Below are 22,446 nucleotides of genomic sequence, written 5' to 3'. Positions count from 1 at the left end.
GCGCTCCGGGAGCGGGGCAGCCCGGGCAGGTGCCGGGAGCAGGGAAGCTCCACATATGCCCGGGATCCACTCACGTGCCCTTGGCACGGCTCCCTGTGATCCCCACCGGCCGGTCCATTTGTTTTAGGCCAGTTGGTCGGGGTGGTTTTTGTTGGTTTTTTTTTTTTTGAAAGTAGGCATTGGGCTGCAGCCTCCTAATAGCTTATGATGTTGGACATAATCCTGGGAAGTGGGGTTTTGTGCAGGGGCCAAAAGACTCTGGGTGTTAGACCTACTTCCTAAAGCTCACACTATCACGAGGCAAAAAACGTTTGATGCAGCTTTGAACTTCTGGCTTTCAATCTTTGCTAAGTGCAGAGCTAGAAAAGGGTCCTTAAACTGAATTTTAATACCTTGTTTTGTGGCAAAGGGTATCTCAGTGCTTGGAATGGTTCTCCAGGGGTTTGAGCAGATGTCTGCAGGGATACATGACCAATTTAACTGTGCACTGCCTGGTGCTTGGGCAGGATTGTCTCAACATGTTTGCACGTTCCAAGTTAGGGTCAGAGCATCCTTTTCCTGGGTCCAGTGTAAGTGCACAAAGATCCAGTGGCTAAGCAGGGTTGGGAAGTGAAGCCTTGAGCATCTCTGAGTGTAACATCCCTTGTGTGTTCAGCACATGGGGTGTGCCTGGGGCAATGTCTGCGGGCACCGTGTCCCATGTCATCCACACCCCGTGGCCTCGGGGCTGGCACGTCCTGCCTGGTGCTCTGCAAGAGGGAGGAGGATTTTATTGCCTCTGTTTTTCAGGTGAACACGTGCTGAGTTAGTTCTCTGCAGGGTCAGCAGCAGGCAGTGTGTGTGAGGAATTATTCTGTAGGGAAGGTGGATGCAGGAGGAGTTTGAAGGGTGGCATCTTGTCCCAGCCTTTCTAGAAGGTGTGTGATACTGGTTACATGGTAAATTCAGGATCTGCCCCGTTCCTTAGCACTGCCCTTCCTGCAGACTCCCCCAAAGTGACGATTTTTCCATGGATCAGACAATCAGCTGGTGAAGCCCAGTGCTCCTTTAGTCCCACCTGCTTCTGATAACTTCATTGCCTCAATGTACCACTTACTGTGGTGTTGCTTCAAATGTCTAAGCAATTAAATGTTATCAGTTATTCTCCCTCGAAGGCCCCAGTTTTATTTTGACTTTGTACTGCTTTGTCAGTAAAAGGACACTGCTCTGTTAAATCTCTTTGTAAAACACATTTTGTGCACGCTTATTGTTTCCTTGCCAATAGTAATATTGAAAGGCTGCTTTATTACTTGAAATCTATCAAAAAATTCTGCTATTAGTGAAATATTTGGAAGAGTGAGCCTCAGCATTGTGGTTAAAAGGACTTTGCAAAAAATTTAACTTTAGTGAGCGAGCAACATTTACTTGTACAAGTGAGTGCTGTGGTGCTAAACCACAGGGTACCAGTCAATATTTCTTACTCTTTGAGATGTTCACTTGCACAGAATTTTTTCCAAAGTGCTGTTGCAGCATTTCACTGCACTTTACCCGGATAGATCCAAACAATGGAATATTTAAAATTAGGGTGGGTTGCGATACCAGACTTAATCATTAAGTACCATCAAGGAACAGATGGCAGGAGGGGACACAACTGGTTTGCAGTCTGCACAGATTTAAGCATGAAGCCATTAAGCTATCACATTCCCATTTCTGATAGATTTTGGTCAATGAAAAATGAAAGGCACATAATCCCTGATTATTTGGAGTCTCAGTCCGCGATCCATGACACTGGTAGTATTTCCAAATCACCCAGGTTCCCCCTGCAATGAGGAGTTTTTGAACTAATGCATCATTGGGAGGGGATGCTCCTGTCTGCTTTTGCTGCCACTGAAATTAATGGCTCTTGTCAGAAGTAGGTTGCTCTTAAATGTAAAATTGCTGAAGGGGATCTTTCACCGCTCTGCTTCCTATCGACTTGTGCACAGATTTGCCCTATTTTGCTGGGCTGTTTGCCACTGAAGCAGTTGAGCATCTCCACCTCAGAAAAAGGAGCAGATCATGGCCTTAAAAGTGGTTATAGTAGCCACCAGAATCTCAGCTTTAAAACCAGCTTTTTAAAACCATGTCTCTTACAAAGGTCTGTTTTGGAACCAGTTTATACTCCAAAATGGTTTCATTTGCCTCCTGTATTCCAGACAGCAGGTACCAGTTTATTTCAGTGGTATTGGACCAAATGTATTCTAATAAAGAGAGCTGTTTTGCATTAAATAAATGTAATTATTATAAGCATTTTATTGGTCATAAAAATTAAACAATTCAATATACGAAAAGAAGTAATCTATTAAAATCTTCAATGAATTTTCAAAAAATGTAAACTAGTTTATAGCTGTTCTTTTAAGCCATACAGGTTTGGGCAGTTTTATGTTTAGATTTTTTTATCTTTGTGCATGAAAAATAGTTGCACCTCGTGTTTCATTAGTTACTTAGAATGCATGGTCAGAAAATCAGTATGTCCTGGCTTGGACCAGTCTGGCAAAATACAATTCTACAAAGAATATATGATGGAAAATGTGGGGCCAACATCATGCTGTGGTATTTCCTCTTGAGAGGGACAGATTAAGACATCTTAGTCATGGCTAACATGTTAACTGAGAGTGTCAAAGACAACTCACATCCCTTGCTTGAGGAGTAATGAGACAATGCAACATTCTCCAACAAAAACGACCAAGAAATCTGCTACCTGTAGTGAGCTGTTGAGGGTAGTGTTTAATTAAATTAGAAATGATTGGTAGAGATTAGCAGTGTTATGGTATCCAAGCACCTTGGTTTTGTTGATCCTCAAAAGCAAGGGGTTCAACTTCTTGTCACTGTTTTCCTGTTTTAAAGTTCTGCTGGAAAATGTGAAGGAAATTCGGAGTTTGGGGGTTTCTGTTGGACCTGTTGCCGTAATGTTTTGGAAAAAAATTAAAATTATTAAAATAAATTTGTTCTGTGCTCCAGGTTGTCCCAGGAGTGATCATCTGCCCTAGCATGACATTCTGATTTTAATTGTTGATCATCTGCCCTAGCAGAGCATCCTATAACTGGACTCTGAGTTTGGTCAAGACGCAGTTCCAGAGCACATCAGTGGCCCAAGTTTTCCCAGCAAAAAAGTCACAATCTCAGTAAACAGTTTCCTGCAATTCATGCCAAAAAAAAAAAAGGATTTAAGAAAAAAAAAAAGTTGAATGCCTTCTGCCTAGACCAGTCTAAATATTCCAGCAGAGCTTCTGAAATGGGAAAATGCAAAGCCTGGGCTTTGGTGACATTTGTGTTCTGAATTCCTGCGGTTGCACGCTGAGTTTTGTGTTGATGCCCGAAATGAGAGCTGTGACAATATCCAGGAGGCTCCAGTGCCCTGTGCTCTGAGTGCTCTGCAGGGAGAGTCCTCTCCAACGTGGGGCTGCAGAAATGGTGCTGCTGAAGATGATGAAAAAGCCCGGAGATAATCCCGTGGTCATTAAGATTAAACATGAAGATTAAGGGCCCCAAATCGGCCTTTTGGAGATATGAATGTAGAAATAGGAGACTTCAGCTGATCTCTGTAGGTCAGCAGGGTTTATCGTGGATTTTCTCTTTGATTTTAACAAATCTGAATGAATTCAGCGTGGAAGGGAGTTCAGTTCTGTACATCTGCAAAGAGGAGTTATTTTTAGCCCCTTTAGTTCCTCCTGCAGCCACAGGTTGGCTGAACTAATAAATCCAAGGTGACACCTCAGTCACACAGTTTGGGCTGATGTATTATTCTCAGATGTACTTTTAATTGTTTATAGTATTTTTAGGATCGTGGTGATGAGCATTTGGGAATGAGGCAATTACCCATGCCCTAATTTTCCTAGATTTATGTTCACATATACAAAAAAAGGGTGCTGTGCTTACTGCTTTTATTTCATAAATGGCTGTGTGTTGGCAGTGCATTTTATATATGACCCAACTTCCTTTCCCAGCACCATTTTTCCTCTTATTTCTGTATATCCTTATGAGCCAGGAAATGCTGAGAGCAGTAAACTGAAGGAAAGACATCAATATATATCCTTTAAAAATTCTGGTGTGCTGGAAGCTGAGCAAGCTGTGAAAGGCAAATACAAAGTTTTGCCAGGGGGAGGTTGGTGCTTTCTGCTTGGAGCACAGCAGCCCAGCCAGCTGCTCATTTAGCTGATAATAATGTCATTAAACTGCACAATAATGCCATTAAACAGCACAAGTCGTGTTGTGCAACTGCCTCGAGTGTCTCTGGAAAAGGAACTTCACTTTGGCCATCCCTCAGGGATTGTTTAAAGCTTCAGGAGGGTGTTGAGGGGGAGTGCTTTGATTCTGTGTTGTTTGCCATGGAAAATCCCAAGGAAAGGTTGTCACAGTGTCCTGTGTGTGTTAAGAACTCGCTGTGTCCTGAGGTATTGAAAGAGGGTGACTCATCCTCATTTCCTCAGGTCCCTTCTGCTTTGGGAAGGAAGGAGAGATTGATTTCCTCTCTGAAGCCAGAGAAAACTCTGGTGGTATGTGATAACACATGACAACATACCAGTCAATAACCCCTTTGTTGACAGGTCTCAATCATCTGTAAACATATTTAAAATAATTTAATATGTGTTAGCATGATGTATTTCATTTTGTGTTCTAAAAGCCAAAAATCACGTTGCTTCTTGTGCCTCATGATAGCAAAACAGCATTTTATAAGGTACACATCAAGTGTACCTTTAGCTTTATGGAGAGAGTTTCAAGATTCATGTTCAGTGTGTTCAGTTTATTCTCTTTTGTCCCTTTTTCTCTTGCAGCAATCCAAAGTCTGCCAATCAGAGGATAAACAAAAAAGTCAACAATGATGCCTCGTTAAGGATTCAAAATTTGTCTATTTTGGTGAAACAAATCAAAACTTACTATCAGGTCAGTAAACGTTTCTTGTGTTGTGCTTTGCCTGGAATTATTGCTAAGTGTTCTTTTATAACCATGCCTTTGAATGTAAGAAAAATAAGATGAATATTTTGAGATACTTGTAGGAATGGTTGTTTATATATCTGGTCAAATGTTTTATCATGTTTAATTTACAGCTGTAGTGGAAACACTTATATGTGAATGATGATCTGTTAATGTAACAGATACTCTGTGTGTTAAATTACTGCTGTAGTACAGTAAATACTGCTGGTTGATATCTGTGAGCTGCAGCAAGTTTTGTACCTGTGAGGGAGATTATTACCAGTGCATTTAACGTTACCAGCGGAGCTTTTGTAAGAAAAACGGGACCAAACACATTGGGTTTAGAATTAATTCGATTTTCAGCAGGACAAACCCTTTGCTCTGCCTCTCCCTGTGCATCCTGGCCTGGCCTGTGCTGATGTCTGTGCCCCTCCTGTGCACACATGGAGTGTGTGCTTTCCCAAACTCCCGCGTGCAGTGAGAATTCCCAGCTGTCGCTGCCGGGACGTTATTCCAGCGCTTCCCGTCGCTCTGGCCTTGGCAGCCCCTGCACGTGGGTTTATGTGCTGCCTGCTATGACCCAGATGCTTTTCCTTTTCCTAATGGAAGTGGTTTTCCACCAGGCATTAGTGCTCCACAACTGGTGCAGCAGAAGGCACAGGCACTGACGGGATTGATCTTTATTGGAATACAAAGCATTCCCTGTGCTCCACTGGCCTCGTGGTATCAGCCAGTCCCAGTGCTCCAGGACCAGGCAGAATTCCTGGCAGTTGGGTGAATGTTCAGGATTGGGAACGTTGCTCCAAACCTTCGTGAGAGAAAGAATTTATTATATCTTTTTTTTAAAGTTAAAAAAGCATTTTTATTGAAGAAATATTAAAACCACACCTTTGAAGATTGAACAGCACTTTTAACTGTTTTACACTTTTTTCCCTCCTTTTCCCTCCCAAGTTTCTTGGACTTGTGAGGTGCCTCATGTGATGGAACACGGAAACACTGCACAGCTTGTGTTTTAGCAGGAATAAGGATTTGTTTTGGGGATAGAGGGTGGGCTGGAGCCTTTGCTTCCCCTCCAGCTCAGAGCAGAGCCGGGGCTGTGTGGGAGAGGCAGCTCAGCAAACTCCAAGGAAGGGTCAGTTGAGTTCCTGTCACTGTGAAATCCCCCCAGGCAGGAAATCCTGGGCTTGATGGATGCCCTGGAATGGAACTGAGAGGCCTCCCATAGCCTGGAGTGGGAGCTCTCCCACCTGAGTGCTTCCCAGTGTTCCCTGTGTCTGCCTCAGATCCAGGAGCAGTGAATGTGGAAAGCAGTGGCTGTGCTGAGATCTGCTGTTTCTCCCTGCCTGGAATATTACAGCAGGAATCAGACATGGACATGGGGATTTTTAATTTTTAGCATTATGTTAACCTAACTCTTAAAGCTTCTTATTGTGAGCTTGTCTGTCTGAGTTTATTCCATGTGATTTTATAACATCTGTGGAAAATGCCCTCTCATTTTAGCAAACAATTGCATCAGTTTGTGCTTGTCAAAAAAAGCTGCTCTGGGAGGACATAACATGCAAAATTAAAATGGTATGTGTAAAGCTTTAGGAAAGGAAATACTCCTGAGCTCTAAAAGTTTGTACAGACAAGGCAGAATTTTGTAAACGGGCTGAGTTGATTTTTGCAGGTTAAACAAGAGTTAAAAAATCTGTGAGTTTTTTTCTAGAAGTTTTTTCTAGCGAGTTCAGAAGGACACCCAGGTTGGGAGCAGGGCTGGAGTTAATGTAGGGTGACAGAGGAGGTGGCACACTCCTCTGGAGGGAGGCAGAGGTGTTGTAAGGAAACAGCTGATAAGTGTCAGTTTTTGGTTGGTGTTGTAAGGAAACAGGTGATAGTGTCATTTTTTGGTTACTGCTGCTCACACCCTGCCTCGTGGTATGGTGTGATCAGCTTTATGACAGCAGCATTGAATTATTGGAGCTGTCACCAAAAAAAAACCCAATAAAAAAGCCACCAAGCCCCCAGTTTGTAGCAATATTTGGTTTTCTTTCATGGTAGCTATAAATATTCGTTGAATTCCTCGTGTTTTATCTGTTCTGTAGAGATTTAAAACATCCTGTGGTACCCTTCATATCTTCATTTCTTTGAAAATTGTCTTTATCAAGTGGATAGTACAGCTTGGTTGAAATTCATGATCTTTGAGTAGGTCAAAGCTGCTTTCTCCCTCCTCATGATTTGTCTCAGGCATGTGCTGTGAAAGCACATATTTTTCAGTCTAGTATTAATCCATTCAGGTATAATTTTTTATGTCCTGTATTAACTGGTGGGAACTTTCAAGTACAGCTATAACTAATAATTTCTGCAGGTGTTTTTGAAGGAATATTGGGCTTTTCTTAGGTTGGGTTTTTAGGCTGGAGTGTGACACCTCATACTGGAATACATTGCTTTGGAGCAGGAACATTTTCTGTATTAATGACTCTGTCACTGTGGAAAAACAAAAAGCCTGGCTCCCGAGCTGCTGCTGGGATGGCATCTGCTGGGAATAAACATCTGGGAATAGGAGAAAGACCCCTCTGCTTCAGGAGAATTAGGCTCTGTCTAGACTGAGGATTTGCCCCGATTACAGCCGGTCCTGGCCAGGGCACCTCTCCACTGCTGGAGTGTGGGGCACAGACAGGCAGAGCTGGTGCCTGGCACTTCCATCCCATTCCATGGCACTGTGCAAGCAGGGGGTTGTGCCTTTATACTCCCAGCTGTCCCAGTGTCACTGCACCAAAGCCCCCTGGGGATTTTCACATCCATTTTGGGGAAGCCAAAGAGACTCGTGGAGGGGAGAGGAAATTGATATTTTGCACCATAAATGCAGCTTAGAGGCAAGAAAATAAACATTGATTGATAACTTACCCGGGGAAACACAAACATAATAATTTAAAGGGGTTTTGCTGCATTCTCACTGAGGATCTAGTGGGCTTAAGATCCATAAGCCAGCTCATTGCCACGAGAGGATTTTGCTGTGTGGAGATGACCGTGCAAACCAGTAAAACAGGGCTTTTGTAGCACTAACTCACAGCCTGTAAGTTTGTTTTTTTCATTAGAGTCCAGATAATTAAGTGTTTAACATCTATGCATTAAGACCTGAAAAAATTCAAACTGTTTATGTAACACTAGTGGTTGTTGGTGTTTGATGTTTGCTTTCCTTCAATGCATATGGTGTAAATGACATTGTAATTAACTTTTACAGGAGAACTTGCAGCAGCTCATCATGATGTCTTTGCCAAACGTGTTAATAATTGGCAAAAATCCCTTTTCTGGTAAGTTTATTTTTGACTAAGATAAAAATGCGCACTGCTGTGATAATTTGTGTGAGTTCACTGGAAATAAAATTCATATAGGATCGAGCCTTTCGACAGAAAATTGTGTGAGTGCTTTGGCAAATAAGTGGGTTAATAATGATTAGGAATGGTTTAATGATTTAATAATGGTTTTCTTTGTTCACACAAGGGGTCCACACTATGCAGAAATGTGGTTTGTCCCTCTCTCAGGATTTATATTGGACCAGAGTTCATTTCCCAGTGACCAGTGAGCCACTGATAGCACAGAGTTTAAGTTTCCTGTACTCCCAGCTACTGCACTTCCAACTTCCTTCACCTGCGTCACCGCTGAGGAAATTCAATGCATCTCACTTGATCCAGCTCCTAATCCCTGGTTTTCCTTCCCCCAGATCCTCTGCTTCTCTTGCATCCTTACCTGACAGTTATTGCTCTGACCTTCTTGCTTTCTCCCCCAAACTGACACTGTCTTCTCCATGCTCCCACCTTCTCTGCTTCCAGCTCTGAGAGTTGCAATTTTGAGCCCAGGACACTTAGCCTGTGTGGAGCCAGCTGACTGTCCACAGCCTCCTGGGAATCTCTGCACCATGCTCTCAATTCCAGAAGCACGGAGCAGACACACCTGGCCTGCATGGAGCCACTCTGGATGGGGCAGAGTTTATTTACTTGGGTCTAATGTGTCCCAGGTTCTCCTGATGTTCTGACACCTCAGCAGAGAGGTTAGGAACTCCTCTAACAGGCTGTGCAGCTTCCCCTGGCTTGTTTTATTTATTTGGGATGTCTCCTATCCATGCTTCCGTGTCTGTGACACCAGGGCTTTCTCATGAGCCAGAAGAACCATCTGTGTTTCCTCACTTTGCAATCCCAAGGTTCATAACCTTGGTATTTTCCATATCCCATCTGCACACATCCCATTTATGTAGATATCTTGCTTTTTAATTCTTTTTTACCTGCTGCTTTTGGATATTGCTGCTTTTGCTGCTGAGGTCACAGCCTTTTGAGTTTCTCTGTGTGTAGCTGCTGTCATATGCACAAGAAGTGGTGTCAATGTGGTCTCTTCTTTTCCAAGACAGTGGAATGCACCATGCTTTCCTATTTTGATCCCAGACTTTCTTAAGGTTTTCGAAGGACTCCGTGGATTTAATGGGAAAAACAGATTCGAAAAAAACCCCAGGTCATTGAGTTTTTTAGTGATGTTTATTGTTCTCTTCGAGATACTGAGACAAAGTGTCTTGGTACTGTGTAGTATAAGATGAAATTTTATTAAAACTGCACTATAAAACCCCACAGAGATAAGACAGTATTTAGTTGTACACATAAAAAATCTATGCCTTGTCATTAATAAGGAGGTGTCTTCGTGTTTTGGGATCTCAGCCAAATCTGTGCAGCTTCTGTGGTTTGGCAGCTGGTGTGTGCATTGCTCTCCTGTGGGTTTGGGAGAGAAAATCAGGACTTCCCTGTAGCACAGCCCTCCTATTAAAAAAGAATTGTTATGTTTGGGCAACATTCTTGCAGGTGTTTCACATTCCTGCCCAAGTCCCTCACGGAGCTGGGTCTGAATCCAGAGATGGGCCTGTTCCTTTGGGGTCCCTCCTGAACCTTTCCCCTTTGGAAGTCAGGCCTTGCTGTGTCAGCTTGAGAAGGATCTCGTTCCAAAATGGATTTTTAAGCTTTATTTGGTGGGCAAGTGCAGGGCTGTTAAACCCTTGGAGAGGCCTGCAGTGTAAATCTGATTGCCCCAAGGCAAGGCCCCGCAGCAAAAGTCAAGGCTCTGGTAATCACTGGGATTTGCTCCACTAAAGCTTGGGCTGGAGCTGGGATTTTTCACAGGAATGTCTCCTGGTTGTTCCCCTTAAGGAATGATCAGTAGAGAAATAGCAGAAGATGAGGAATTGCAGGAGCAGATGAGATTTAAGGAAGAGAAACGTGTCTGGCTCCATGGGAGGCAGTTGGCTCAGCCAGGGAAATGCAGGTGGAATGCTGGGTTTGAGCTCTGACAAAACAGGTCATCAGGGACTTTATCAGGAAACATCTCAGCTGAGCTAATTGGCAGGAAGCCAGTTGGAGGAGAAAACTGGAGGAGAGGAGCTGCAGCCTGGAAATGGGAAATTAAATTACAGGGGGAAAGGGGAGAGGAGATAATGACGAGGAAAAAGGCCTTTAACAGGGGAAAGGGGAGATTAAAGCAAGGCCCTGTTTCTGAGGGAGCCATCCAGGAGAGGAGGGAAAGTCAGGGATGAGAGGGAGTATGAAAGTCAGGGATAAGAGTGAGCACAGGGAAGATCAAAGGGGAGCACAGGGTAGGGACAGAGTTCAAGCAGCAAGTTGGAGGGTGTAGAAGAGAATGATTATTTCTGTGTTTGTGGTGGAGGGGGTAGAAGAGAATGATTATTTCTGTGTTTGTGGTGGAGGGGGTAGAAGAGAATGATTATTTCTGTGTTTGTGGTGGAGGGGGTAGAAGAGAATGATTATTTCTGTGTTTGTGGTGGAGGGGGTAGAAGAGAATGATTATTTCTGTGTTTGTGGTGGAGGGGGTAGAAGAGAATGATTATTTCTGTGTTTGTGGTGGAGGGAAAGGAAGCAAAACGTCCAGGATGTTTGGCAGCAGAGGGAAGCTGAGGTTGGTCAGTATTTTGCAGTGTTCCTTCAGGGAATGGGGGACAAAGACAAGGCAGCAATAATCAGGTGGGTGTTTAAAAGCCAGTCAGGAGATGGGGAGTGAAGAGGAGTTCAGGGCTTGCTTAAAAAATAAAAAAAGTGTGATTAATTTATTGGGATAGAGGATGGATGTGAGCTGTTGGGATGGATTCCTCCTGTTCCAGTATTCCAGTTAACCCTCATTGAGACAGGCAGCCAGGTGGAATTCCCCTTCTTCAGCCAAAGTGGCTTCTGGTAAAACACAACTCATTGATGTTTTTTCTGGTTCCACCTAAAAGGCTTCCCAGCTCGAGACTTTGGGATGCAGGAAGTGTATAAATGATAAAAACCCTCCCATTTGAGTTCATGTTCTTCGTAACTTCCCTTGAAAAAACCCTAACATTCCGTGTTCATTGGGATTATCCCCATAATTTAGCTCCCTCTGAAAGAAGTGGGCTGAGTCAATGCCTGAGCTATTTTGCCCTCCTCGAAGGCTTTGCTTCCTGGCATTTATATTCTAGATATAGACTGTTATTTCTATATTTAGTAGCAAGATGGGGACATTCTGAATGTGAAAAGTAAGAAACGTTTTTTACTAATCTGTAAACAGAGTTCTTTCACTTAAGCTTCTTTAGGAGATTAAGATGCTTAAGGCCAGATTTGGAAATACATTTTGATTTTTTTTGATGTGCAGATGAATATCTAATGCAGCTTTGGGGAAGAATTTAAGTGAACTTGTCACCTAACTCTGCCAGCTTGGGGGTGGCAGGGAATTTGAACACTGGTGGAACTTCTCTGGAGGTGCCTGAGGTGACCACTGAAAACTTGATTGTAGGTCTCCAGAGTGCTCCTAAAAACATCCCTCTGAAGTTTTGCTGTTCCAAGGGCTGAATTTATGGGGTTTTTTGTCCACTTCAAATTATTGGATGTTGGGTTTTTAACTCTGAAAATTGGCAGTGAAATGGCAAAAAGCACTAAGCTGAAAGGTGGAAAGATGGGGCTTTCCTCCTCTGTTTTCTAAACAAGGTTAACATAAATTAGTGGAAATAGTGAGAAAACCTGATGTTTTCTGAGGGGTAGGGGAAGAAGCCCAAATTACCTTTTTACACCTACCATTTTTTCTTCTTGTCTTCTCCTTAGAGCCAGGTACTGAAGAAGTAAAAAAGCTCCTTCTGCTTATACTTGGTTGTGCAGTTCAGGTGGGTTTAATTATGTTTATGTCTGTATGGAATTGTTTTAACTGCTCCTGATCTCTTTTCTTACTATTTTAATACCTGAGGTGGTGTAAAACTTAGTCCTCCCTTCCTCCAGTGCTACTAAAATATCCTGACAGTTAAAATGGCTATGACCCTACACCTCTTAGTGCACAAAACATGGAATTTCTGGTAGTTTATTCATTTCAATAGTGTTCATTTACCTGATGCTGTAAAGAAAGGAAGAAAACAGTAAACTACTGAGGAATTATCTTGCTGATACATCTTACTGCATCTGTTTCATGTATTTAATAAATACACTGTCATAAAATTTGAATAAGGAGCTATTTTAAGAAAACTCTTCCTTGCCCCATTTCAACCTGTTTTTTCTTTATCATTAAATTAGTGTTGAAGAGCTGTAATTACTGTAGCATGATATAAACCAAGGGTTTTATTGATCAGCAGAACGACTGAGTAATAATTTAGTCATGTGAACATTGCAATGGCAACTTTATAAGTTGTAAATCTTAGAAATATAAAAGAGGACTGAAAATACTTGTGCTGATACATGTATAAAATAGGTGTCTTTATTTTTAGTGTCAGAAAAAAGAAGAATTTATTGAGAGAATCCAAGGCCTGGATTTTGACACCAGAGCAGCTGTTGCAGCCCATATTCAGGAGGTACATTGAGGGGGTTTTGGGGCTTTTAATTTATTTTTTTTGAGGTGTAATGCTGTGCTGTAGGAAGATGAATTGCATTTGTTCAAAAGCAGGTCAATCAAACGTGTGATTTGCCTATCCAGAGGTTTCAGTAAGCAGAAAAAAGTCTTTGTTTTTTCACTTGATTCACAAAAAGATTTCCTGACGGAGCATTTTTGGGTTACACTGTTAAAGCAGTACCAGGAAACAAGTCTGTTGCTTCAAGGCATTCTTAAGAGTTACAGCAAATTAAGTTTAGTGACGTTTTCATATGCAGATTTATTTATAAAATATAATCCCAGTCCCACGTTTGTGATGTCTAATATGTCACTGTCATGGTCTAATATGTCTGGCTTTTTGTTTTGCCAGAGGTACAAGGGGCTGCTCTCAGGTAGACAAAAACTCTTCCATTACATACAATTTCATCTATTAAATGACTATATTAATATTTTCCTCCCTTGCCTAGAGGATTTAACCCACAGGGTTGCAGCTTTATTTTCTTTGTGCTCCCTTTCTACTCTGCCAAGTCCCAGAGGATGTTTTCTCTCTCTCCTTCTGTCCCGTGTAGGTGACTCACAACCAGGAGAACGTGTTTGATCTGCAGTGGATGGATGTCATTGTGCTGACACAGGAGTATGTGGAACCTCTCTTGAAAAACATGGCACTGCATTTGAAAAGACTTATAGATGAGAGAGATGAGCACTCAGAGGTACGGATTGGGGTTGGGAAGGGAATACAAGGCCAGGATTATCACGAGGCTGTGTGAGAGTGAAGGAACAGAAATGTGTTTAATAACCATTACAAGTTGTGAACCATCTCGGTGGTGCCAGGTCTGCCCCTCAGTGGAGTGTGGCTCTGTCAGTGTTGCAGTTATTCCAAATATTCCTTGGATGGGCAGCAACTGCTTTTCCTGCTCACAGCCTGGATAGGAGTCAAACAGAGGGTAGAGGATGTGTGGTGATGCTTTTTTGCAAAGCAAAGGAAAAACAGCTTTAAAATACAGGAGATCTTTGTGTTTGGATAACACCCTTACTTATCTGAGGAAATAGGGATATTCCTGTGGGTCTGTTGCTTCCCTCAGCTGGCAGGGATGCTGCTGCCACCAGAGAGCATCTTTGGAGACACCCTTTATCCTCATGTCCCAGGAATTCTTGCCTTTCACTACCCAATCCATTCTGAGCACTGAGAATGCTGTGCACTTTAAAAGTCTAAATTTCCAGTTAAAAATAAAGGAGCCCAAACACTCCTGTTAAACACCTGTGGCTCTTTGCTTTGTGGGTGTAGGGGCACAAGCAGGGCTTTGAACTTCCTTAAGGGTGTGCTGGTTTAAAGGTAAACCAGCAGGGAAATGAACCCAACTCAAAAGAGAGATTGTAAGTCAGAATAACAATTTAATAAAAGAATACAATAAGTACGATTATACAGACAAACAGTTGGTTTTAAGCCACAAAACCCAAATGTATAACTCAGCACCCTGGGGCATGAACAGAGTGGTGTTCCTTGGGCCCCCTGAGTCCAAAGGAAAAGGAGAGGGGAAAACCTGTTGGTGAGAGTGCTGGTGCAGTCTGGTTGAGAGTGGTGGGTGCAGTCTGGTTGAGAGTGGTGGTTGCAGTCTTCCTCTGGATCCCACAAGTGGTTAAAAAAGTCCCAAGACCCCAAGATTATCTATCCTCCAGTTCAGGCAGGAATGCCCAGTGCCTCCCTCAGGGCGGGGAGTTCCACACTGGGTGTGAGCACAGGAGCATCCTCCTGTCTCATGGGCCTCTTAACACCCAGTTCATAGCCTGAGGAGTCAGGGCTGCTCTGGGCAGAGGGTGTAAATGGTTCATTGAGAACAGTTTCTGGGCAATGGCACGGAAGGCTGTAGAATACCCAGTTTTGGGTTCCACCCATCCAGTGATGAACTGGTCCCAGCTGTTCTAACCAGGACAAGGGGTCAAAACCTTTGTGCTATTCCTGCATCGCTCCGGCCTTTGGTTTGTTCAAGGTGCAGGTTGGTGGCTGTCTGAGGGCAGTTGTGTATTTTTCCTCCCTGTCCTTGTTTCCCCCGTGCCAGACCATCATTGAGCTGTCGGAGGAGCGGGACTGTCTCCGTTTCCTACCTCACGCGTCGGCGGCGCAGTCCCCGTGCGGCTCCCCCGGCATGAAGCGCACGGAGAGCCGGCAGCACCTCTCCGTGGAGCTGGCAGACGCTAAAGCCAAGATCAGGAGGCTCAGGCAGGAGCTGTGAGTACCTGTGTTCAGTTGAAAACAGTCATTTTTGCACACTGGGAGTGGTCTTCAGGCAAATCCTTCGTCCTTTCAAACATTGGTTGATGTGGTTTTTTTGGAAGTGTGTTTTTATAATTGGAACGGGTTTGTGGAGCCAGGTGACAAACACAACTTTTCACCTGTGACTGTCTGGGTTTGGATTCTGGATCATATGGATGTTTTAGCCATGAACACACTGAACTCGGTGCCAGTTCTGTGTCTTCAGTGCTCAGAGCACCCTGAAGAACTGGCTGTTTGAGCAGTGTCTGGAGTGTGTTACAGCACAGTAACAGGCTCTTTGCTCCACAGAACTGGTCTCTTGGAAGTACTCACAGCTAATTTAATGCAGCCCTTTTGCTCTTACATATTTTGTAAATATTGTTGTTTCAGAGGCACGCTCTTTGTGCTTGTCTGTTGTTCATTATCGTTAATGAATGTCTGACTGCAGTTTTAGTACTTGTGTGTTCAGCTGTGTTCCTGAGAGAATATCTCTGCAGTTGAGGCAGCTCTGGGGTGACACACTCAACAACAATTACACGGGGCAGGCAGGTGGGGACTGGAAGCAAGAGCTGTGTGCTGACCATTCAGGGATCAGTGGCAAAAATATCCTTTTTAAAAGGAGGTAGTTCAGGAGTAATTCCTGCTCAGCAGCAGGTTCCTTCTCAGTGACCTGCTTCGTGTTGGAAGCACACCTGTGGTTCATTCATGCTTCATGAAGTGTTTAAATTTGTTGCAGACAGGACAAAAATCTCCACTGGAATAATTTCCTGTCCCTCGTCTCTTAATCTCTTTCTGTGTAAAAGGTTTCTTGTCTGCACAGACACTTGTTTTCTCCTGCAAGCTACTCCTGATCCAGCAGGTATCAGTGGGTGCTTTGTCTTTAAGTCTAGGAACAAATCTGAGCAGAGTGAAGGGTAATTTGAAGAGAAGAATGATAATGGACCTGTGGAGAATCTGTTGTTTTAGCAGAGTGAAGTGTGTGTCCTGAACTAAGAACACAGATGTTAAACCTGAAGAGGTTCAGCATGTACAGTAACTTATTATAATGTAGAAACAACTTTAAATAAAGATTATTTTTTTAAATTCAGCAGAGAGAGGAGGCAGGTGAATTAAATTACCAGCTGAAGGTGCACGAGTCCCAGTTGCCAGTTTGCTGCCCTGCTGGTGTCAGAGTTTGTTGATCAGATCATTCCTAGCTGGCTGCATTAAGTGTCTCGTTGATTGACTCCCAGGATCCCCTTCCCCCACCACACCGTGGCCTTCCCGAGGAACAGAGGACAAAAGAGGGGGCTCTTTTTCCCTGATGTCTGTATCATTGTGTGGCTGCTGCAATGAGCCCGCCCAGGATATTCTATAAACAGCTGCACCAGGAAAATTAGTGAAAAAATTGCTGTTATTAGTTTGATTGACAGTTAATAGATAGCCTAAACAGTGAACACTGGCATGTTCTGTATAATTTAGTCCAATCCTCTCCAGCGTGGAGCTGAAGGATGCAATTAGGGCAGCACTGATGGCTCAGAACAGTTCACATTTTACACTCTTCAGTCCATAAATAAATTTCCTTTGCGTGCAGCACTATCTGTAAAACACCAGACTTGGCTACATTAACTTCTGGCTGCAGCATTCACTGTTAAAATGCTACATCTATTTGATTTAATTTGCAATTAGGTGAATTCCACAGTTGAAAATATTCAGCTTAACGTTTATTCCTAATCTGGCTTTGGCTCTGGGCCTTCGTACCTGGTTTAACAGGCACCGGAGCCGCTGGAATTTCATATAAAAAGGTCCATAAAGGTTGTTTTTCACTCGGATGCAAAGCAGGGATTGGAGGCTTGGAGTACAGAAACCTTGGAGCTGGAAGTTGCACACCTGGTTTGCTGTGTGGAACAACAACAGGAGTGTGAATGGTCATGGAAAAGAGACAGAAATGCAGGATCCGTTGTGTCTGTGGGCAGGGATGCTGCCCTGAGCTGCCTCTCCTGGGTTTGTAGGCTCTCAGTGACCTTTTCCAAACAATGTCTGCTTGCAAAAACATCATTCATGGGGAAATTGGCTCATTTTTGAGAACAACTGCTCTGGTTTAGTTTAAAACAGATCTGTTTTTTTATTAGTATGGTTTTGCTTTCAGATTGTATTATGCATTTCAATTCTCTTATTTCCCCCTTATCCATTCATTCCAAAATGTGAAATAACACAGTAACACCTTTCAATGTGCAATATATCTTTTAAGATCATACAATACTGGATGGGGCAGGCCTTTTCAGCAGCAAATTCTGTTTGTTCTGAGGTGCAGTTGAATATTGAACATCAGGTATTGTGTGTCTTTGAGACAATTAATTATTTCCTTTGCACTTACTGATTGTTTAACAAACTCATTTTTGAAGGATTGAGAAGTAAGTGTTAGTTGGAATTTAAGGAGGAGTCCTGTCAGAATTGATCACAAATTTGAGTAGACTAAGACACTTGTTTCCATAAAACTAAAATTCATTATGTGTTTCATGACATTATTAAGGTTCTTAAGCAGAATCTTATTCAGTTGAGTAGAGGCACCTGAAAACCTTATTTCTCCTCTGTAAGGAAAAGAAAAATTATAGAACAGAAGTATAGAAGTGCTTTTAAAATTGGTTTTGCCTGATCTGTGGCAGGATGCATCAGTGGCCATTGGAAAATATTTAGAGCTTTCCAGTGTATATTCTGAAATAATTCTGAGTTTCCTTTTGGGTGTGAATCTCCTGGTACATATTCATGTGTATTCTCTTATTACACCCTGTTTTCTGCCCTGCACAAGTAGGAAATCTTGGGGAACAACTTGAAGGACTGGGAAAAGTCTGAGCAAATTCAAAAGATTAGCTAAAGACTAAACCCTAAAGGCTGTGATGTCCCTGAGATGGTGGATTAGAGGGTGGAAGTGTCACGGATCTCAGCCTTTGGTCCTCAAAGGAGATGATCATCAGCAGGTTTTGTGGTTGCATTTCACTGGTTTGTGTTCTCTCTTTTAAGGGAGGAAAAGACTGAGCAGCTGCTTGACTGTAAACAAGAACTTGAACAGATGGAAGCTGAACTGAAGAGACTTCAGCAAGAGGTATGTTTGAAAAAAAAAAAAGGACAAAAAAAAGCTGCCTCTACCAGAACAGTTCCCTTTTTTGGTATTAATAAGTACATTTTCATTAATATTATTTGTTTTATTTTGCACTCTGAACATGATTTGGTGCAATTTATTCCTTTATTTGGTATATTATGCTGGAAAAAAATACTCTGAGATAGGTTAGTATTTCTTCTCTCATTTTTTTTTGTTTTGTTTCCACAAAAACTGTGTCCGAGAGCGTATCCTCTGAGCTTGGATTCCCAAAATCAACACCCTCAAATTTGGTCTGGTTTCCCTTTGTACTTCGAGTCTGTGTGTTGACAGTGAGGGAAAACATCTGTTTAGTTTATGATTAGGATGTGAGTGTGTAAAATTACCAGGAGCCCTTGAAACAGGCGTTTTCCTGGAAATCCATCACCCGGATCGAGCGCCCCGAACACCACTTCTTCTTTCCCTTTGTCCAAATGAGCTGATGTTCCTCTGCAATCCCTGCCTTTAACTGAGGGGCACCTCCTGCCTGCAATGCCTGTGTTTCCCTGCTCCCAGAACATGAACCTGCTGTCGGACGCCCGCTCCGCCAGGGTGTACCGGGACGAGCTGGACGCGCTGCGGGAGAAGGCGATCCGGGTGGACAAGCTGGAGAGCGAGGTCGGCCGCTACAAGGAGAGGCTCCACGACATCGAGTTCTACAAAGCCAGAGTGGAGGTACTGTCCGAGTCCCCAGCCCCACGGTGCCAAAATGGGCAGAAACGAGACTGCCCAGAGACAGTTTTGAGTCTTTAGGCAGCAAAGGTATTTATTGTGAGCAACGCTGGGGAACCAGCTCCCAAAGCAGCTCCCGAGTTCTCAGTGAAAAGCCAGGTGATTGATACAGTTTTTATGAGTGATTACAACATCTATACCTGCATATTCATTTAATTTCACAATCTTAATTATCATATTCGTAATAGATGGAGTCTGGGTGGAGCTTGAGGCTGAACTGTCCTTTTAGGGAGTCCTCTGGTGGTCTTTCCAGTCCTTCAGCCTCAAGAGGGTCCTCTTTGTCATCAACTTTTCCTGACTACATACTGGGAGCTTGGAAAACCCCCCTGATTCAGCTCCCTCATCTCCCCAGATGTCCATTCTATCTAATTCATGACTACTGAGTTGTCCTTTCTGTTCTCTTTTCATTAGTACAGAACAGAGCTCTGGAACAGGGTGCCCCTTGTCCCTTTAACATTAATGTTGCATTCCTCAGAGAGAGGGGCTGGAACATCCCCTCAGAACACAATTCCAGCAGCTCAGAACTCTTGCTGGGTTTCACCCAACACAAAAAAACTCTGGCAAAGAGCTAAGGAAAAAAAAAACCTATGAAAAATCCAAACTAGCCAAACTATATGAAAATAAACATATTTATGTATGTTCAGAGTTATATACGGTTGAAATGTTATGTGGAATCCTCTGTGTAGGATATATTGAGAAACCCAAGGAGAGATTAATTTAAAAAATGCTGTAAATATAATCATTTCACTCTCCTCTTGTGAGTCTCCTAAGGGAAGACAGTTTTTTAAGTAAAGTCTTGAGGAAATGGTGGCTGTTGACATAAATGAGTCCAGCACAATGGTATTCCATGCATAAAACACCCTGAAAAAAGCTGTGCTGACACCAGGCAAGGGAGACTGACAGTTCTAGGAATTAATAATTTAGGAAACAAATCAACATGCAGGGTTTTAGTAGCCCACCATTCTGTCTGTAAATGCCAAGTTCCTTGGGCAAATGCCATATGATAAGAAAACTGGGAGAGGAAAAGAGATTAGTGTACAGGATTTGAAACCAGTGGGAATTTCATTTTCATAGAATGCTTGAACTAGTAAAAACCCTAAAATTTGTTGATGTGTTTCAAGCTTGTAAACTGTCTGATTTTTCAGTAGAGGCAGATGTCAATCAGTTGGGTTTGCTTCATAATAATAATAATTACGAGTTAATATTTGTGTGGGGAGGAGTGTGATGGATAAATATTTATGTTTTACTCACTAATCTTTTTTCAGATCTTGCAGCTGACTGTGCTGAAGTTTGAAAAGTTTTGTCTTTGTATCATGACTAGAATTGCCAATCATCTATTTCTACACGTTATTGTCATCAGGTGCCATTAAAAGAAATCCTCTGTGTGCAGAAATTAAAGGTGTTCAGGACCTTTGGGAATGGCTGGTTGTATTTTAGGGATGTGGGTACATTTTCAGCATCATGGCCTGACTCTGGGCCCAGTGGCCTATAAACCTAATTATGGGCTGTACTTGCAATACATCTTCCCAAATCACAGCTCAAATCACAGAGATAGTTATGTTTGGTTATGATTATCAACACCTTCATTATTCTTAATGGTTTAGGGAGCATTTAATCTAATTTATGTGAAGTTTTGTTGTCAGAAATGTCTTGTTTTCTAAGAAGTCTGTTACAGCTTCCAAATGAATCTTTCTGGCATTAGGTTTCTAAAACTGGTGGTGAAGTTTGTGTGAACAAGGAAATACTTTTGATTTGAGATTTTTTGTTGTTGTTGTTGTTGCTTAATTCTTGCAGGAGTTAAAGGAAGACAATCAAGTGCTGCTGGAAACAAAGACAATGTTGGAAGATCAGTTGGAGGGGACTCGAGCTCGTTCAGACAAACTGCACGAGTTAGAGAAGGAGAATCTGCAATTAAAAGCTAAATTGCATGATATGGAGATGGTGAGTGTCAGGGCAGGGTGACAAGACACTTGATGCACACTGAATTTCGTGCCCATTTTTAATAAAAGAACCTCCAAAACAGTGGGGGAGAGAAGGAAGGGGCCTCTTGGTTTACTGACACATTAGTAAGAGCAATAGGATCAATTTTTTGGATGAGAAGACTGTTGTCACTTAAATCCCGTGTTTATCCTGGATACCCTCTTTCCTGATACTTGGAAAGAAGTGAATTTGGAAAAGGTGAAGAACCATTGCTGTAGGTTATGAGAAGAGGTTCCTCTCTACTGGTTGTTCCTCTTCCCTCCAAAATTCTCCCTGCTTTTGCCATTTTTTCCCTCTCTCACTTGGGAGGGAGAAGATCCCATTAGCCAACCATAAAATGCACTTTACACTTCTCTGTGATGTACCAGAGAATAAAATCCTTGGCACACACTGAGATTTTTCTGATACTTGCAATGATTTTCCAGGAGCGTGACATGGACAGAAAGAAGATTGAGGAGCTCATGGAGGAGAATATGACCCTGGAGATGGCTCAGAAACAAAGCATGGATGAGTCTTTGCATCTTGGCTGGGAACTGGAACAGATCAACAGGACTACTGAACTCTCTGAAGGTAAAAATGCCCAGTTAATGCTGCAAAGGGGGGAAATGGGAAAATTGCCATTTCAGAGGCTGCACAGCATTAGGAAATGAAAGGTCTTTGTTTCTGAAGTACAGAGTCTGTTGTCCTCTGGAGAGGTGCTCATTCCCAGGTATCCTTGGAGACACAGCCTGCATGAGAAGTCTGTTCTTGTCACTCTTGTTCAGTTAAATAGAGGTGTAAACCCCACAGATACCTTGAAGTGACTTTATTTTGCCATTCAGAGCAGATCAGGACTATTCTGGCTTTGTTGTTCTCAGAGTTAAGAAGAAGTTGTTTGCAGGGATAGCTGTGGCAAAAATGTGGATTATCCCAGTATAACATGCTTGGTCATACACTGGATCCCTTGTGGAAATTTAGAGATACACCCTGAGCTGTGGGAAACAAGTCTCTGCTGGGATTAGGAACATTGGGAGAGCAGAACATTTTCTTTGATGCATCTGCTGGGTGATTAATCCAAGAAGGCCTTGGAGGGCCTTCAAAGGCTGCTAAATCCCCTAAGTCTGAAAATGCCGAGTCACGAGAACCCCAGGTTAAGAATCCTTTTTATTTTTATGTGTAATACTGGTGTTTTATTCCTGCAGTGCCCCAGAAATCACTGGGCCATGAGGTGAACGAGCTGACATCCAGCAGGTTGCTGAAGCTGGAGATGGAAAACCAAAGTTTGCTGAAGACAGTGGAAGAACTGCAGAGCACCGTGGGTTCTGTGGAGGGCAGCAGTTCCAGGATCCTGAAAATGGAGAAGGAAAACCAAAGACTTAGCAAAAAGGTAATGGGAGTTCTGTGTCAGCTGCCTAGTGTTGGGGGCTGTTTTCTTTCTAAAGGATGATTTTACCAGTTGCTGTTATTTTTGGTGCAGTATGACAAGGTCCTAAGTGGTGTTATGGTAAAAGATAAAATCGCCTCAAAGTGGTTTTTCTCTTTTGGGTTTTGCCTGTTTGTTCCTGTAAGAATGTGACCAGTTGATTCTTACACCACTGAGGGAAAAATATGAACATAT

At 42.8% G+C, this 22,446-nt stretch overlaps 1 protein-coding gene across 16 annotated transcripts in view; it reads left to right on the top strand.

Annotated features, from left to right (window-relative positions):
* CCDC88A (coiled-coil domain containing 88A) overlaps positions 1-22,446 on the top strand; it is a 60,958-nt gene that overhangs the window by 8,909 nt on the left and 29,603 nt on the right. For all 16 annotated transcript variants that reach the window (XM_064650951.1, XM_064650957.1, XM_064650956.1 and 13 more), the window contains exons 3-13: positions 4,794-4,902; positions 8,156-8,225; positions 12,021-12,079; positions 12,671-12,754; positions 13,341-13,481; positions 14,829-14,998; positions 18,023-18,104; positions 18,654-18,812; positions 20,664-20,810; positions 21,275-21,419; positions 22,031-22,215. In XM_064650951.1, the coding sequence (XP_064507021.1) occupies positions 4,794-4,902; positions 8,156-8,225; positions 12,021-12,079; positions 12,671-12,754; positions 13,341-13,481; positions 14,829-14,998; positions 18,023-18,104; positions 18,654-18,812; positions 20,664-20,810; positions 21,275-21,419; positions 22,031-22,215 (1,351 nt within the window). The remainder of the gene's footprint in view (positions 1-4,793; positions 4,903-8,155; positions 8,226-12,020; positions 12,080-12,670; positions 12,755-13,340; positions 13,482-14,828; positions 14,999-18,022; positions 18,105-18,653; positions 18,813-20,663; positions 20,811-21,274; positions 21,420-22,030; positions 22,216-22,446) is intronic.

The sequence above is a fragment of the Pseudopipra pipra genome, chromosome 3 (assembly GCF_036250125.1).
Source record: "Pseudopipra pipra isolate bDixPip1 chromosome 3, bDixPip1.hap1, whole genome shotgun sequence".
NCBI classification, from domain to species: Eukaryota; Metazoa; Chordata; class Aves; order Passeriformes; family Pipridae; genus Pseudopipra; species Pseudopipra pipra.
The sequence above is the reverse complement of the archived record's forward strand: the minus strand, read 5'-3'. Positions and strand labels throughout refer to the sequence as shown.